Genomic DNA, 16,965 nt, shown 5'->3' with positions numbered 1-16,965 from the left:
CTCCAGTCACTGACACTACGGAGAGAGACCTGTGAATCAAGCCACCGTTCCAAAGAAGTGTCTCAGGGGCCCCGAGAGCAGACACCAAGAACGAAGCAATAACACATCAGCACAGGGACAATGTCAACAGAGAGGAGCCATAAAACAAGAAACAGGACATCTGTGGCTGAGGAATGCAACGACTGAGTGGAAGAACTCCATGGAGAGCTTCTATCACAAACCCAGTCAAGCAGAAGACGTATAGAAACAGAAGGCAGCAAACATCAGCAAAGAGAGAGATTGACCCCTGCAGGGTTGGTGGGAGTGCGCATGGCTGAGCCACAGGGAGTGACCATAGGTGCAGCCACCAGCCATCGGAACACCCAGAAAAGAACCTGCAGCACGAACCCTGCAGGTCATGCCCCGAGGAATAGGGAAGTCCCCCACTGGCCCCGGCGTGGGGACCTGGTGATGGTGTGTGAAGTGACCTGTTAGGCTGAGCCGAGATACACACCAGCTCCTGTCTATGCATCTGCAGAGCCTTAGAAAGTCGGACCCACAAAGATGAGACCAGAACGGATTACGGGGTCTCATGCCTCACAGATGTGGCCCCAGGCAGACAGGAGGACCCAGGCCAGGAGATCCGTTGCACAGGGCCACCATTGTGCCTGAGAGCAGTTTATCTTACACTTGAAAACTGCTAAGAACGTAATATTACACAGCCTCAGCACAAAACAGCAAAACACATGTTAGATAGTGTGGGTTTTATTTTTTTAAATATTTACTTTTTTAGTTTTAGGTGGACACAATATCTTTATTTTACTTTTTGGTGGTACTGAGGATTGAACCCAGGCCTCATGCATGCTAGGCCAGTGCTCTATCACTGGGCCTCAACCCCAGCCCCAGCGTGTATTTTAATTACATGGACTTCGCCTTTTCACAAAATGTAGCTATATCAAAACAGTACACTGTGTATACACTTGTGTGACATGTGGCAATTAAAATACGGAAAGAAGGGAGGGAGAAAGAGAAGGTATATCCACCTAATGGACTATCATTCTGGCTTTTAGTAAAGAGGACTCTGCCACTTAGGGGGAGGCAGATGCCCCTGAAGGGCTCTGCAGAGAGCTGGGGCAGGATTCCACTCCCAAGAGGTATTGGAAGTCGTCCAGATGCACAAGTGCAGCTTAGAATGGCGGCTTCCAGGGTGTGGCTGGAGGAGGAGAAAACAGGGAATTCTCTTCTATGGATGCAAAGTTTCAGTCATGCATGCTGAGGGAGCTCACAAGGAGCACAATACTACTCTGCACACTTAACAAGATGTTGAGAGGGAGCCAGGCACTGTGGCCACACCTGTGATCCCAGCAATGCAATCCTAGCAACTCCAGAGGCTGAAGCAGGAGGATCCAAGCTTGAGGCCAGCCTCAGCAACTTCCTGAGACCCTGTCTCAAAAGATGAAAAGGACTGGAGATGTAGCTCAGGGGTAGAGCACCCCTGGGTCCAGTTCCCAGGACCAAAAATGTTGAAAGGGTAGATCTCACGTTGGGTTCTTACAACAAAAGGGAGGCACAAGCAAACTTCTAGAGGTGGTGGACACATTGAATACCGTGACCGTGGTGACCTTCTCAGGGTGTCTGCTTAGGAGACAGCTCATTCAGTTGTACACGTTAGATATTTACACCTTCTGCATATCAGTCACTCTTCAATAAAGCTGCTTTTCACAAGAGGAAATGCTGTTGTTTGAGCTCTCCTTAGTCTTACTGATTAAATCATGAGATGGTCAGAACAGCAGTATTAGATCACATTTTCTTTCAAAATACTTGTGTCTACCATGCGTGCTGGGACCTTCAGACCAGGAAGGAGATGCACCAGGTCATGAAAAAACACCTGACACGTTTTATTCCTCTGACCCTTCTGGGAATCTTGACATGCGTCTGAGATAAGAAAGAACTGACGGAGAGGAAGGGCTGAACAATACCTACTGATCTGCAGATCAGGGGTGAGTAGGGACCTCAAGCATGCTCTTTTTCCCTCGGCTCAGCTCTTGGCCCAGCGAATACGTGACAGCTCAGTCCTCGTGAACCCTCATGAGGACAGAGGCAGGGGCAGTTTTGTGGGCGTGGAGTGTGGGGCTTGGGCTTGGCTGGCAGAGGCTGGTGTGGATCCCCAGGCAGCTCCTGGCACATCATGTCCGCAGGGGACACAGTTTTCCTGAGAGGAGCTTTCTCAGCGCCCCCTTCACATCCTTATTCCGTAAGGTGTAGATAAGGGGGTTCAAGGTGGGGGTCAGCATGGTGTAGAAGAGGGAGATGAACTTGCCCTGGTCCTGGGCATAACTGTCACTGGGCTGCAGGTACATGTAGATGATGGTGCCGTAGAAAATGACCACCACTGTGAGGTGGGAGGAGCAGGTGCTGAAGGCTTTGTACCTGGCCTCCGAAGACCTGATCCTCAGCACCGCTCGAGTGATGAAGCCGTAGGAAATGAGGATGAGCATGGGTGGGATCACGAGGAACAGGATGCTCACGAGAAAGAGCACCAGCTCGTTCACAGTGGTGTCCACGCAGGCCAGCTTGAGGAGAGCGGGCACCTCACAGATGAAGTGGTCCAGCCTGCTGTTGCCGCAGAGCGGCAGCTGCAGGGTGAAGGTGGCATGGATCAGGGAGTTAGCCAGCCCGCTGAGCCAGGAGGTGGAGGCCAGCTGCTGGCACACCCTCGGGCTCATGATGACCACATAGTGCAGGGGTCTGCAGACAGGTTCATAGCGATCCAGGGCCATGACAGCCAGGAGGATGCACTCGGTGGAGCCCAGAGCCAGGGACACGTACAGCTGCACCACGCAGCCGCCGTAGGTGATGGTCTTTGCCGGTCCTCGCAGGTTCACCAAGGTCTGGGACGCCAGGCTGGTGGTGAAGCAGACGTCCAGCAAGGAGAGGTTGCTGAGGAAGAAGTACATGGGGGTATGGAGAGCGGGATCCAGGTAGGAGACGGCCATGATGGTGAAGTTTCCCAGCAGGGTCAGGAGGTAGAAGAACAGGACAAACACGAAGAGCACAGCCTCCAGGCGGGGGTGGGCGGAGAAGCCCAGCAGAATGAACCCCGTGGGGGAGCTCCCATTGGCCCAGCTCATGCCTCCCAGGGAGCTGCCCTTGCAGAGGGAAGGAGGAGACCCGAGAGGGTGGGCCTAGGCCCTGTGAGAGCCCAAGGGGTCAGCAGACCCAGCCCTCTGTGCTGCTGGCCCTGGAGGTCAACAGCCTCTCCCTCCAGCCCACTGACTGTCCATGGGAAACCACAGACGCCTTCAGCTTTGGAGCTGGTGATTGATGACCAGAGACGGAGTGGGTGTTTGCCTGTATGTAAAGACTGTGCCGTGACTGCCACGAAAACAGGCTTTCTTCAGATGAAGGGGTGACGGGCCTCTGCCTTGTGCCAGCCACTGGCGAAAATCTTCACGAAAACCTGATCACAGGCGCAGGTGGGGGTTGGAAAGAGTGCCCCTTCTTGGCCGCCCCCACACGTGCTCATACTCCGTTTGTGCCCTTCTCTTCACAGTCCAGGAGACAAAACCAGATTGAACACTTACATAACTGAATGCCAAAGATGAAGATCATTGTTAAAAATGTACTTTATTTATTTAGGTATTATTTAGAAAATTTGGTTAAAAGTCTTCAAAGGTCAAAAAAGAGAAATACTGAAAAATAATATATATGTTACTAGTAAAGAGTTAAAATGCATTATATCATTCTTTTAAAATTCACTTAAAAGAGTACTTACACAAATCTATTAAAAGTCCTTAACTTGACTGGAGCAAAACACCAATTAATTTTTTTTTAGAGAGACAGAGAATTTTTTAATATTTATTTATTATTTTTTTAGTTTTTTCATTGGACATAATATCCTTATTTTTGTTTTCATGTGGTGTTGAGGATCAAACCCAGCGCCCTGCGCATGCCAGGCGAGCATGCTACCGCTTGAGCCACATCCCCAGCCCCACCAATTAAATTTTAAGGAAATGCAAAACTTATATGAGAGAGGCCAAGGAGCCTGAGGTCATGAGAGAGAGTTGGACAGGGGTGCAGAAGCCCCCTTTGTGAAAGGTTCACAAAGACCTATGCCTGGGAGAAAGCAGACAGAGTCTGCCTGACGGCCACTAAGCCAAGGGACACTTCCAGCTCCCACCTCCACGCTGGCCTGAGACTCTCCCAGGGCCGAAGGCTTCCCTCTCGGATGGCACTGACACAAAGACACCATGTAGGGCCAACTGCAGAACGGTGCGGTGGTCCTCATGAGGTATCAGGCTCAGGGTGGACACAGACCTAGAACCACCTGAATGACACTCTTCCCTGACCGGGACCGTGGAGTGAAAAATGCCCAAATAAACCTAAGCTGGTTTCCAATGGAGAGGGGGATAAACCAATGGCACAGGACAAGTCTGCATTTTGTTTTCAGATGAGAAAAGGAGGGAGATGTTAAATAACAGAATACAATTTTCATTCTGAAAAATTGTCTGATTGGCCACCACTCCCAATTCAAATTCATGTCACAACCCATCAGCCGGTGACGCCTGCTGCGTACCCACACCCGGAGCTCAGCGCGCAGGTTCTGAGAAAGGGATGCGCCTGGGTGCAGATTTGCTCCCTGCACGGGAAGCAGAAGCAAGGGCGTCCTGGCCCGGGCCATGCTAAGTACGGCTTCCAGGACTCTCAGACATTCTCAGCCTATTCCTAGTGGAGGATCTGTACACTAAACATGGGAGCCAGGCAGAGGCTCCCCGGAGGCCTGCAGAAGCTGGCCGAGATGTCCGCCAACACCACCCACACAAACCCATGAGAGGCTTGCAGAGGACCTGGCTTTGGGTGCCTCTGGAAGAGAGCCTTCTGCTCATGCAGAAGGATGAGAGAGAAAAAAAAATTGCCAAGAGACTGCAAAGGACCTGGTTTAAGAACCTGGACACACTAGCGGCTGTGCCAAAGCTGGTATAGAGCCTGGCACTGCACAGACGGAGGAAAGAGATGCAGCTAGTAACACGCTCCTGTGAGCTGAAGAACCTCGTTCTCCAGGGTGGAGTGGCCCCTTCTTCAGGGTGGAGTGGCCCCTTCACGTTCCTGCACCTCTGGGCAGCCCTGCACCCTGCAGCTCCCCACACTGGCTGCCCCCCACGTGGCTGCACCTTCTCTCACCTGCTGCCTGTGACACCCACAGGGAGAGTGACTGCAAGATCCTGGATCTCAGGAGACAAGGTCCTCCTGGCTCTGGCCCTGCCCATCCCTGTCCCGGCTCCCCAACCTCGTAAGATGCATTTTATGCCTCCTGTATCCTTAAATTGTGTCTACCCCAAATCCAGACGCCACTGACCTCATGAAAACCTGCAAACACTGTAAGCTGCCTGGAAAGGGAGGGGCCCTATTTACCAAGACTTGATGGATGTCTAGTGCGCGCTAAGGGGTCAGCGTGCTGCGAGAGGCTGGCTGCACTTTCCCAGTGTCCTGGGTCGCACAGTCACTAGGCCTTTCTGGACATTGAGGAAAACAGGAAGTGGGCAACCTCAGGAATGGCTGGGTGGGGAGGTGCTGGAGATGCCAGAGAGAGCAACAGAGACCCAAATGAAATTGCAGCGAAGCCTTTATTCACTTGCTGTGGGGCCGTAAGGAAGCTCTGAGAGGGAGCAGGAGCCTCCCCTCCCGCCCTCCTCCTAGGGAGCCCTGTGCATGCCAGGTGTGGTGAGAAGCTGCCCCTGGGGGGACTCAAGAGGGGAAGAAGGGCTGGGCTTACACAGGTACTGACCACCCACTCAAAGACGGGCACCTGTCCTTGAGATTTTCTTGCTGCATCTACAAGGCAGCCTTGGGAAAGGCACAAGGAACACCTGTGCCTGAAGCATCAGGCAACAGGAATGCTCAGGACAGAGCTGGCAAGACAGGGACATGCATGACCAGCCAGGGACACCAACTCTCCCCATGACCCTTCAGTCTCAGGGCACTGCTGTGCTGCCGGCCTGGTGTGGGAGAGCAGCTCTCTGGGGCCTGCCCACCACACCCTAGAGGTTGCCTGTGCCCAGAACCTCACATGGGGTTTCATTCACAAGCTGGCTCCACACCCTGTACCGTGGCACCAGCCCAGGGCAGCCTCCGGCCACCGCAGGCAGAGAGCTGTGCCATGGGCTGACGGGGTACTCATAGCCTCTCCTAAGGGGCAGAATCAAGGTTCCTGGCCTAGCACACTTCCCAGATGCACCGTTCCTCCAGGGCAACTCTGCCAACCAGCGGAAAGAGCAACGGTGGTTACTGTACCCTGTGTCTGCTCAGGCATCATAGGACCAGGTCAGACGATCACCCACTGGTGAAGTGCCTGGCCTTGTGTTCAAGCAAGATGCCCTGGACATGCAGACTCCAGTTCTTGCTGAACCTCAAGTCTGAGAATATACAAGTGCTTCCCTGGAGGGACCCCAGAAAGGGAGACCAGAACCACAAGTCAGAAAAACCTGTCCTCTGCAACACCTCTGGTTCTCACCCAGCAGCATTCAGCCCCAAATCCATTTTATTCTTTTATTTAAACTTTTTCAAGTGTATTTAAAATTTTAGGTTATTATTTTAGAATACTTTTAGGTTAATAGCAAAATTGAGGAAAAAGCAGAATTTTGACCATTAAAAAAAACTGAAATGTAATAAACATTTACATTTTAATGAGGAAAGGGAGATCTATCCTCTTCTGTTTGTAATTTTACAGCAAAGATGCCTTCCAACCAGCAGCACTTACTGTGCCTGCTCACAAAGACCTGATGCTCTGTGTAGGAGATACTTGGCTTATGATGCAGCCCAGGTCCCCCCTCGTCACGGATCTGCCACAGCAGAAACAGCCTGAGAAACAGTGTCCCAAACAGCCCTTGGTTATTAACAAGAGGCTGATCATAACACCTTTTTCCACATCAAGTCCTGTTCCTCTTGACTCACCTTTTGTCTCCTGGCCCATGAGAAGACGCCCTGACTCTCACACCAATGCTGCTGCCTTTTCCCCTTAAGTCAGACCATTTCTTGTTCGCACCGTGAACTCTCCTGACTAGTCGCTGTGGTCTATCTGCTCTGCACAGCGAGTGGCAGAGCCTGGAGGGGTGGGAGGCTCCAGCCTTGCTGCTATCCACAGGGACTCACAGTCCTGTCATTTAAAACTCTGTCATTTTGATTGACAGACGCCACTCCCCTGCTTGAGCCAGCAGCTCCCGATTTCAAAGGCCTGCAGAGCTTCCCTCCTGGAAGAAGAAGCCAGGGTAAGCCATTCCTCTGCAGCAGTTCTGCAGGGCTGGAGCTCCAGGGTTGGACTGCTCCCCTGGGGTGCAGAGCCGTGGGTCTAGCTACACGTCTGCCTGCGCACCTGTGTCACCTGTATGTCTAGTGCCTCTGAATCTATCCTTCTAGTCATCGCAGCCATCATTATCCATGGTGTTCTTATTTTAATTCTTGAGGGTTGGTGTCATACTAAGCAATTGCATGACACTGGCTTGCATTTATGAGAAATTACAAGATACAATTCTGAATCCCAGAAGTTCCCCTGGCCCAGGCAACATCACCATCACCCTAGTGACAGAAGCAGCTGACTGGGATGGGAACTGTGAGGTTCGTGGACTCCATGACCCCAGCAAGACCCCGGACACCCGGGCTGCACAGACCACCGGCCTACTCACTGTGAGGGGCAGAGCTCACGTTTCTCCTGTCCTCAGAGAGCAAGCCTTGGGGTCCATGTCCAAATAATTCCCAGACCACAGGTCACTGACTTCAAATCAAGGTCTGTTGAGACACGTTTCCAGGACCCAATCCTGGAAAAGCCACCTCAGCGAGACAGGGACTCCTGGGTGGGAAACAGAAGACTCATCAAAGGGCCCTGGTTTGTTCCTGGTGCTGCATCTTCTGAGGAAAGCGACGTCCCGTAGGCAATTAGCTGAGGAGCTGACTAACCTCTGGGGGCGGTCCAGGAAGAAGAGGTTGCATCTCCCCAGTGTGAGGGGCCTTCCTTCTTGAGCATCACTCTGGGACCTTCTGCTTGATCAGGGAAGCAGCAGTCAACAGGCTTGTCTAACACTTAACAAAATCACAATTAAAAAAAAAACAAAACCGTTATAAAAATAACAATTATAGCTGGGAGTAATGGTGCACACCCGTCACCCCAGAGGCTTGGGAGGCTGAGGCAGGAGGATCCCAAATGCAAAGTCAGCCTCAGCAAGTTAGCAAGGCCCTATCTCTAAATAAAATATAAAAGGGCTGGGAATGTGGCTCAGTGGTTAAACACCCTGGGTCCAATCCCTGGTACCCCTCCCTCCACACACATACACAAATCCACTTCTGCTAAGCCCTTCCCCCTTATGGCAGAGGATTCTCTCAACCCATTTAAAGCTTATTTTTCCACCTGTGCTTTTGGTTCCCTGCACCAAATAACTTGCTCCATGAGCATCTCTCCATCAGTACAAAATAGCCTCACAATAAATCACCAGGAAAAGCACTCTCTCTCTTATAATCTCGTCTTTACCTGTGGAGCCATCAAGCCCCACCCAGTTTCCTCACCTCTGATCCTGCTTCCTCTCTCCAGATTGGACGCAGCTGCTGATCACATTCCTTTGTGCAGCTCCCTCAGGGGGACCAGATCCATGGGTCCACATAGAATCTGCACCTGCTGATGGGCCTCCAAGAGACCTTGTTCAAACTCACACTATCCTGAATGGGCAGAGGCCACCACCAACCCAATCATGCTGCTAGACATGCGGGTCTCCCATCAGGCTTGATGGAAGAGCTGGGGGAAGGCCCAGAACCTGCCTTCTGAGTGTGACGTTCTTCATGCAATGTAGCACCATCACTTAGGGCATTCATCGACATGTTGAAACTGAGTCTGTTTACAAATATCTCAACATCTCTGTCTTCATTACCTTGACTCTCTCAGAGCCTTCTATTGCTTAAATATTCTCTGAACTTTCTTCTCTGAATATACAGCTTCCTTCAAATTTCAATATTTTCCTATATGAAATACACCAGTGTAGCTTGTAGTATGCTTATTTGGGAGGAAAAACATCATTAAACACCTTTTTAAAGTTACTTCCCCTGGACTTTGGTACCTTGTATTAAGTGTGTCTTGTTATATTAGTGTATATTGGGTAATGAGGGTATATTGTTTTATTAACAAGTGTGCATTGTTGTATTGATCAGTGTGCCTTATTATATTAGTGTGTGTTGTTACACTAACATGTGTTGTTATCTTGGTGTGTGCTGGTGTACTAGTGAGTGTGGGTTACTAGGGAGTGCCTGCTTGTTCTCACTAGCACTCCTCACCATCCCCACGTGCTCAGTGTGCTCCTGAGGCTGAGGCTCAGCTGAGAAAGATGACTGTCTCAAGTGAGTGACAGGCCCACACCTTGCAAAAACCGATCTTGGGTTGGGTTCCTAGCAGCTCCGTCCTCAGGTCTAGTGGCCTGGGTCTGCCTCCCAACCATGCAACCTATAGAATGCAAATTCTCCTCGCCTTTCAGCTGGTGATGATGCTCTGTGGAGTAGAGAACACTGCAAACACAATCATGCTCTAAGAAATACAAGGACACCCATTCCTCCCAGACCACTATGCCTAACATAAACCAATGCCTTTGTCGTTACAGAAATGGAAAAACTCAGATAACTCCAACCAGAGAGAGCACTGAGGTTTGGTTGAAGGTTTTACTCAACTAAGGGAGAGAAAAACCACTCTTCATCACCCTAGAGAGTGTGATATGGGTGTGTGGTGGTCTCGTGGCAGATGTGGTCAGCATTAGCAAACAGTCAGCTGGAGGGCTGTCGGTGGAAGGCAACTACTTGGCAACTGTTGAAACCAGCAGCTGAATTGATTTCTCTGATCCCCCAAACCAGCTCATTCCTCTTTCTTCTGTTGTGTGCGCGTGCACAGGGTTGTGGGGTGGGGTGGGGATTGGTCTTGGATCTGGTTTTTATTCTTTGCTTCACCACTCCTTTAGGCACTCTGGACACCACCAAGCTCCAAAACCATCTTTAGGAAGTGGATTATTTTCTCTACCTTCTTAAATTTCTTTTTCCTACAGTCATTTACATTTTTAACCTTTGGCTCCAAGTGGATGCAAAGTGTGCTTCCTGTTGGTGGAGGGAAGTCATTACACAGATGTTTTATTACCACATGAGGACATCATATCTGAGTTATGAAATAACATGACAGTCCACATTGATTGTAGGTATTGATATATTTTCATAAAAATATGCAAAGCCCAAACTTGCATCGTTGACTAGGTATTAATTCAATGAAGATGTGATTACATCAGAGTAGAAATGTTTGATCCCATAATATATTGCAGTACGACTTGAAAGCAGAAACAAAAAGCAAGGTAATTAGGAGTGCCAAAATTTCAATCAGTGATCTTTAAAATTTATCAATTTTCAAACCCCTGAGCATCACAATGTAAGAATATTCAGGTTTAGCACTATTATTAAACAAAGTAAAATGAGTAAAGAAAGTTAAATAATTTAGGAAAATACAAGAAAATAAAATAGTAAACTATCATTTTAAATAAACAGAAGTCTCTAAATTAAACATCAGCAAAAAAAAGGAGTCTAATAGCACATCAGAGATAAATATATAAAATTAAAAGTGTGGTAGATTTTAAAAACATTTTAATAGAATTCACTTCATAAAGAGGTTTCTACCTAAGGCAGCAAATTAGGATGTTGTAACTCCAAGCAATTTGTAGTTTGGTTATAAAATTGTGAAACATACATTCTGCAAGACTCCCTGGTTTGTTTTTTTTAATTCCAGTGGAGAACATTTGCAGTCTTTCGTTTTGAAAAGCACCAGGCGCTACATTGAGACCAAACGAAGGAAGCTCCTCGCTGCCCCTCCCCAGATTCCCAAAGACTCTCTTCCCAAGCCCAGCCACTTTCCCTCCCAACCCTCCCCAATACTGACTGTTCTCCGGTACTTGGTTTCTGAGCACCTGTTTTGAGCCTCTGAGACCCTGCGCCCTGGGTTCTCCACCACCACGACAGACACTTTGGGTTGGGTGGGTGATGTGACCACGTAATGTAGTGTGGGGATTTTGGGTCCCACCATCCAGAACCAATCCACTGAGACTTAAGCCATCCCAGGAGACAGAGTCCACGAACACTTGACAATGCTTCTCTCTGTGTCCCCATGGCACCTGACACCTGTTAGGACTGCCAATTAAATGCACCACTCTTGGAAAACAAGGAACTCATAATGAATAATTGTCTTTGCCCTAACCATCTAGCTGAAAGCATTCCAACCTCTATTTGTCTTTCTGTCACACAGTGTGTTCAGCTTTCTGTTATTCCAACACACACCTGGGATCATCAGCCTATGGAAAAGCGGGTTTGGTTCTGCTCATGGTTTGGGATATTTCAGCCCATGCTTGGGGGTGAAACTGCTCTGGGATGTGGTGTCCACCATGGTGGGAGCACATGGAGCAAACCTGTTGATCTCACCACCTGGCAACCCTAGAAAGAGACAAAGTAGAGGCTGGCAGTGCCCATGCCCTTTTTCTGGGACTGCCTAGTCCTGGTTTATGATGACTGGCTCCAAGTGCCATGAGACCAAAGGAAGAGAGGCAGAGAGATCTCAGCTTGCACAGGGAAGGACTTACTTGGGGGCTTACTGACACAAAATGGGTCCTGGGTGGCAGCAAGACCAGTTGGATTCCTGCAATTTGGGTCAGAAAGAGAGGAGTATTAGTGGGTTAGGACAAAAGTGACATCCTCCTGGCTGGAATAGGCCTGGTTTATTAGGATAATAATGAAGAGTCAGGCACACCCCTAGAGCCAGGATCCAGTGGTAAAGGCCACATGTGACTAATGGTTTTGTCTCCTTAGGGCTTGCTGGGAAACCAGGCGGGAAACCCAGCTATGGTTCCCCACGACCCAGGATGGCTGCCTTTGAGCCAGTCTGCCCCCATGAACAGCTTCATGGGCACAGCCCAGTGACCCAGAGACCTCCCCTCAGCCCCTTCTCCCAGGCTGGAGCTCTGTGCTGGGGGCCAAGCCTTCAGCGCCCAGGCCTTTGGGGACATTTCAGGTCCAGTCACAGTATTCCACCATAACCCACAAGGGCCCTTGCAACATGCCATGCATGCACTTCAGCCCAGAGAACCAACATTTTAACTGCTGCATGACCCAAAGTCCACGTCCATCTCCTCCAAGACTCAGCTACCAGCCCTGTAAAAATAAAAATGAGAGTTACTTATTTCTGAGATTCAATAGTGGGACAGCTACAGGGTAAACATTTCCACTCCAAAAGGCAGAAAGAAGGGAACAAAAAGGAGGGCTCAGATCAAAGCAAGACCAAAACCCAGCAGGGCGAACGAACATTAAATCCTCAGGTCCAAGCCCATCCTTCTGGACACGCTGTGCTCAGACATGGGCTCCCAAGGGCTTGATTCTCATGATGGTGGCCCGAGCGTCCCACTCTCTGGACCGCTTTGCACACTGCCTGCAGATCCCCTGGCCAGCACTTCTCCCTCCCTGGGGTCTCAGTGAAGCTTCATCTCACCTCGGATCCCCGTGCGTCATCCTGTCAGGGGCAGCGTGCGGGGAATCCAACCCCCAACACCCTGTCTGGCCCCTGGGCCTTGCTTTGAACCCCTGGTGAAGCCTGCACCATGTCCTGCACCCTGCATCCTGCAGAAGGAGTGTCACGTGGAGACACCCACATGAGCAGTGCTGGGCAGCCCAATCCACAGCTGGAGGACCTCAGAGCTGCTTGTTGGCCAAATGGTGTCTCCTTGAGTTTGGGGCTCCCTGGGCCTCTAGTCTCCGCCAGTCCTGAAGCAGGCTTGCATTTCCACTTGTCTGAGCCTGTGATGGCTGTAGCATGGTTGGTTCCTGAGAGGCCCTCAAGGTGCCTTTCCTCTCGTCCTGGTGCTGAGCATGTGCACCCTCCTGGGCCAAAATTGCACACCCTCCTCTATAAGGGAACTGTAACAGCTATGTGTTCAACACGGTGGAACCGAGTTCTGGAGTTATGCCATGGTGGGATCAGGTGCCTGTCTCTCTCTCTCTCTCTCTCTCTCTCTCTCTCTCTCTCATCTACCTCTGTATCTCTACTTATTAACTACGTTGTTTCTGTGAATAAAATGCACTTCACATGCCAATCGAACACAGTAACTGTGGAACACTAACTTTGGGGATGTCAATAAATTGCCCCATGTCCACATTCAGTATGCAGAGCTGAGACCGGCCAGTGCTCCAGCTTCACCTATCGGCACCTCACTGCACTGAGAGGACAAGCCAACCCTGACTGCAGCTGCGAGGTTCGTTGTCACCCTTTACAACCGTTTGGGGACAGAGCATACTCCAATGACCCGGCCAGAAGGAACTCTGACTGTGAGGCGGTTTGAACTTGTTGGAGTTCCCACTCGGTCAGGAATTGCATCATATGACGTTTCTTAGCTTCGTTATTTTGTGTCCCGCCAGCTCTTGACCCACGGGACGAGTGGCTTTGAAACAACCCTGTTTGAGGTTCATGTCTTGCACAAGCATCTCCCCCTACACCGGGGAGTTACTGAGTGGTCATAAGGATGTGAAGAGAAGGGGGAACCCCAGGGTCACCCAGCAACCTTAAACAAGTGTCGTTCTCCTAGCCGTTGGTCTGGAGGTACCCGTGACCCGTTGGCAATGAGCTGAGGAACTGCTGATCTCTGGGGGTCACCCAGGAACAATAAGTCACACTCTCTCCCTGTGCGGAGGGCTCTCTTCTTCCTTTGACACCTCTTGGGCTCGTTACTTTATAGAGGAAATACATCGTTTAACATAGTTTTTGAGCTAATAAAAATAGCATTGTATTTTTCTAATATTTTCTTTTTATTTTTAAACTAATTTTCTTTTCTGAACTGACACACACAAAAAAAATACAAAAATGGTACATGGCAGTGGATACCTGTGATCCACCAGTAACCCAAACTGGGAAAGCAGAGTGAGCCTCCTGCTCCCCGGCCTCTGTGGCTTCTCTCTGGCTAAGACACGGACAACCCTTCTTCCTTCTTGTTTTGTTATTTTTTCTTTTATTTATGATTATGTTAAGTTACCATCATTTCAAAATAATTTGTACTAATCAACAGATGTTCTCTAAGCCTCGGAGTAACCACAAAGCAAGAATCTATAATACACAAAAAAAAGTAAAAATCAAGGAATCAAAACACACTTAAGCAAGAAATCCAAGTTCCAGAAATGGATCCTAAGTCCATGGAGCTTGTGACATGACTCTGAAAGGATTCAGAGGAACCCTCTAAGGACATTCAGAGAGTTGTACAAATGGGGATGTAAAACTCCAAGAGCCTTTAGACCCGAGGCACCATCCTGCGTGTTCTAGTTGAATGGGAGGCAGCTGTGTGCCTGTGTGATTGCTGTCTGGAGAAAAAGCCTCATTCGCACCCTTTCTCTTCAGTTCCCTTGGCTGAACTCAGCATGTGGAAAGTTGACCAAATCCTGTGAGATGAGTCAGTGGCTTGTGCTCAGACTCCACTCTCCTTTATCACGGCATCACACAGGACAACGGGAGGAAAGGTCACCAGCACCTGCCACGTGCAACTCCTCAGGCTCAACCCAAAATGCCTTGTGGGCACTCCCCTAATGTGAAGAGTGCCATGTTTCTTCAGGGAACAGAGGGCAGGTCTGAGGAGAGACCTACAGCACAGACATAAGCTCCTGGGGCTCCCCGCTCCCGTTTCGGGCTCACAATGGCCTTCATGGCCAGCGCCTCCCGCCCAGGTTTCTCCTGCTCCTCTCACCTCTGAACCTTTATTCCAGCTGAGCCACATCTTGTTTAGTTCCAGAAGATGCTCTCAGCTTCCTGCACGTCACTGTGGCTAAGCCAACTGTCAAGGGACAAGAACTCCCACACGCAGGGCCAGTGTGGTCTTCCTCATTTTACCTCTGAGACTATAAATGGCCCTCCTCCCTTGACCTCGGTCCTGTCCTGCAATGGTCAGCACAGTGCAGGATGCTCCCCGTACATTCTTGCTTGTCTCGCTGAACCGTTGGTTTGTTTTGAGGGAGGTTTAAACGTGACCATCCTTTCCTGCCATGGACGGCCTAATGCCTGTTTCAGTAAAATGAAATGAAAAGGCAACATTGAGCTCACAAATTTTCCAAGGGTCAAGATCCAAGATTCTTCCTTTCTAGAACAAGAATGGTCCAGGCCACGGGCATTCAGAGTGAACCCATGTGAAACGAAGGGCACTGGTTAGTGGAGATGATTGGATCACTTTGATGATGCTTTTCCCTGAAAGATAAACCTTAAAATTATGTAAGCTGTGTTTTGTGATGGAAATGTAGCCATCCAGCAGCAATGGGTACCCTGTTTATACCTCCTTGGAAGCCAGAGAAGAGCACACAACTGCATATTTCTTAGGAAGCAGACGCCAGTCTCACTTGACAGCTAGAAACTTGATGCTCATCAGATCTGAGCACAGCCAGAGCCAGCTCTGCTGCCCTCTGTCTGTCACCTGGAAGGAGGTCCTGGTCCCTGTGCGGTGTCACCCCTCTCCCATCTCTTCCCTGCCTTCAGCAGGTGAGCTGCTTGGGCAGTGAATGACTGGCCACAGGACAGCTCACCAACACCTCCACACACCCACACACACCCCTCCTACCCTGCAGCCATCTCAGCGGCATCCTGGTAAGCACATGGGCCCCACATCCCTCTGCAACTGTGGGAAGGCGCATAGAGAAGTTGTGTCTTCACCAAGGGGCTGGCTGCTCTGGACATCCCCAGCACGCCCCTGCTCACCTCAGTCTGGCAAAGCACGGATTTACAGTGAGCCTCATAAGTGCTTCACAAATAATGCACTTCACAGAAAGTCCCCGGAGGCTAGGGCACCGAGGGTCCACGCCACACTACTACTGAGTGGCGGCCAAGTTGGGAATACACATGAATTCCAGGGAATTTAGAGAGAAAATGACACAAAAGTGTTCTGTTTTCAGATGATAAATGTGTTTTATATCACAAAAGATGCTCTTCACAGTGTTGCATGTACACCTTTTTGACAATCATATACAACTTACTCCCAGGACCTTCTCTAGGACCCTCTTGAGTGCCCCTTTAACCTCCTCATTCCTCAGAGTGTAAATCAGAGGGTTGAGCACGGGCGTCACCACCATGTAGAACAGGGAGACAAACTTGCCCTGGTCCTTGGATCGGCTCCGGGCCGGCTGCAGGTACATGAAGATGATGGTCCCGTAGAAGATGGTGACCACCAGCAGGTGGGAGGAGCAGGTCCCGAAGGCCTTCCGCCTGCCAGCAGCTGACCTGATCCTCAGCACGGCCTGGGCGATGTGGCCATAGGACACCAGGATGAGCGACAGGGGCAGCACCAGAAACAGGATGCTGGCCACAAAGAGCTCAGCCTCGTTGAAGGTGGTGTCCACACAGGCCAGCTTGATGAGCACAGGGACCTCACAGATGAAGTGGTCCACGCGGCGATGCCCACAGAAGGGCAGCCGCAGGGTGAGGGTGGACTGTACCAGGGTGGTGGCCACTCCGCTGAGCCACGCGGCAGCCGCCAGGGAGTGACAGAGGCGGGGGTGCATCAAGAGGGTATAATGGAGGGGACGGCAGACGGCAACATAGTGATCGTAGGACATGACAGCCAGGAGGACACACTCAGTGGACCCCAACGCGAGGGAAACACAGAGCTGAGCCACGCAGCCGCCATAGGAGATGGTTTTGAAGGGATCCCGCAAGTTGACCAGGAGCTGGGGCACAACACTGCTGCTGAAGCTGAAGTCCAGGAGGGACAGGTGGGAGAGGAAGAAGTACATGGGCGTGTGCAGCCGGGGCTCCAGGCGGGACACCAGGATGATGGCGGAGTTCCCCAAGGTGGTGAGCAGGTACAAGGCCAAGATGGTCACAAAAAGAACCCTCTGCAGTCGAGGGTGGTCCGAGAACCCCACCAGGATGAAGCCTGCCGAGCCACTCTCGTTGATACCCCCCTGCATCCACAT

At 50.4% G+C, this 16,965-nt stretch overlaps 2 protein-coding genes across 2 annotated transcripts; both read right to left on the bottom strand.

Annotated features, from left to right (window-relative positions):
* Positions 1-2,165: 2,165 nt before the first annotated feature.
* On the bottom strand, positions 2,166-3,110 carry LOC143386793 (olfactory receptor 2G3). Its single transcript, XM_076841627.1, has one exon. The coding sequence runs from the start codon at positions 3,108-3,110 to the stop codon at positions 2,166-2,168; it is 945 nt and encodes a 314-aa protein (XP_076697742.1).
* A 12,901-nt stretch (positions 3,111-16,011) lies between these two features.
* LOC143398898 (olfactory receptor 2G2-like) lies at positions 16,012-16,965 on the bottom strand. Its single transcript, XM_076855615.2, has one exon. It carries the CDS (start codon positions 16,963-16,965, stop codon positions 16,012-16,014), a length of 954 nt encoding a protein of 317 aa, XP_076711730.2.

Source organism: Callospermophilus lateralis, chromosome 5, assembly GCF_048772815.1.
Source record: "Callospermophilus lateralis isolate mCalLat2 chromosome 5, mCalLat2.hap1, whole genome shotgun sequence".
In the NCBI taxonomy this organism is placed as follows: Eukaryota; Metazoa; Chordata; class Mammalia; order Rodentia; family Sciuridae; genus Callospermophilus; species Callospermophilus lateralis.
Note: the sequence above shows the minus strand (reverse complement) of the source record. Positions and strands in the feature narration are given on the sequence as shown.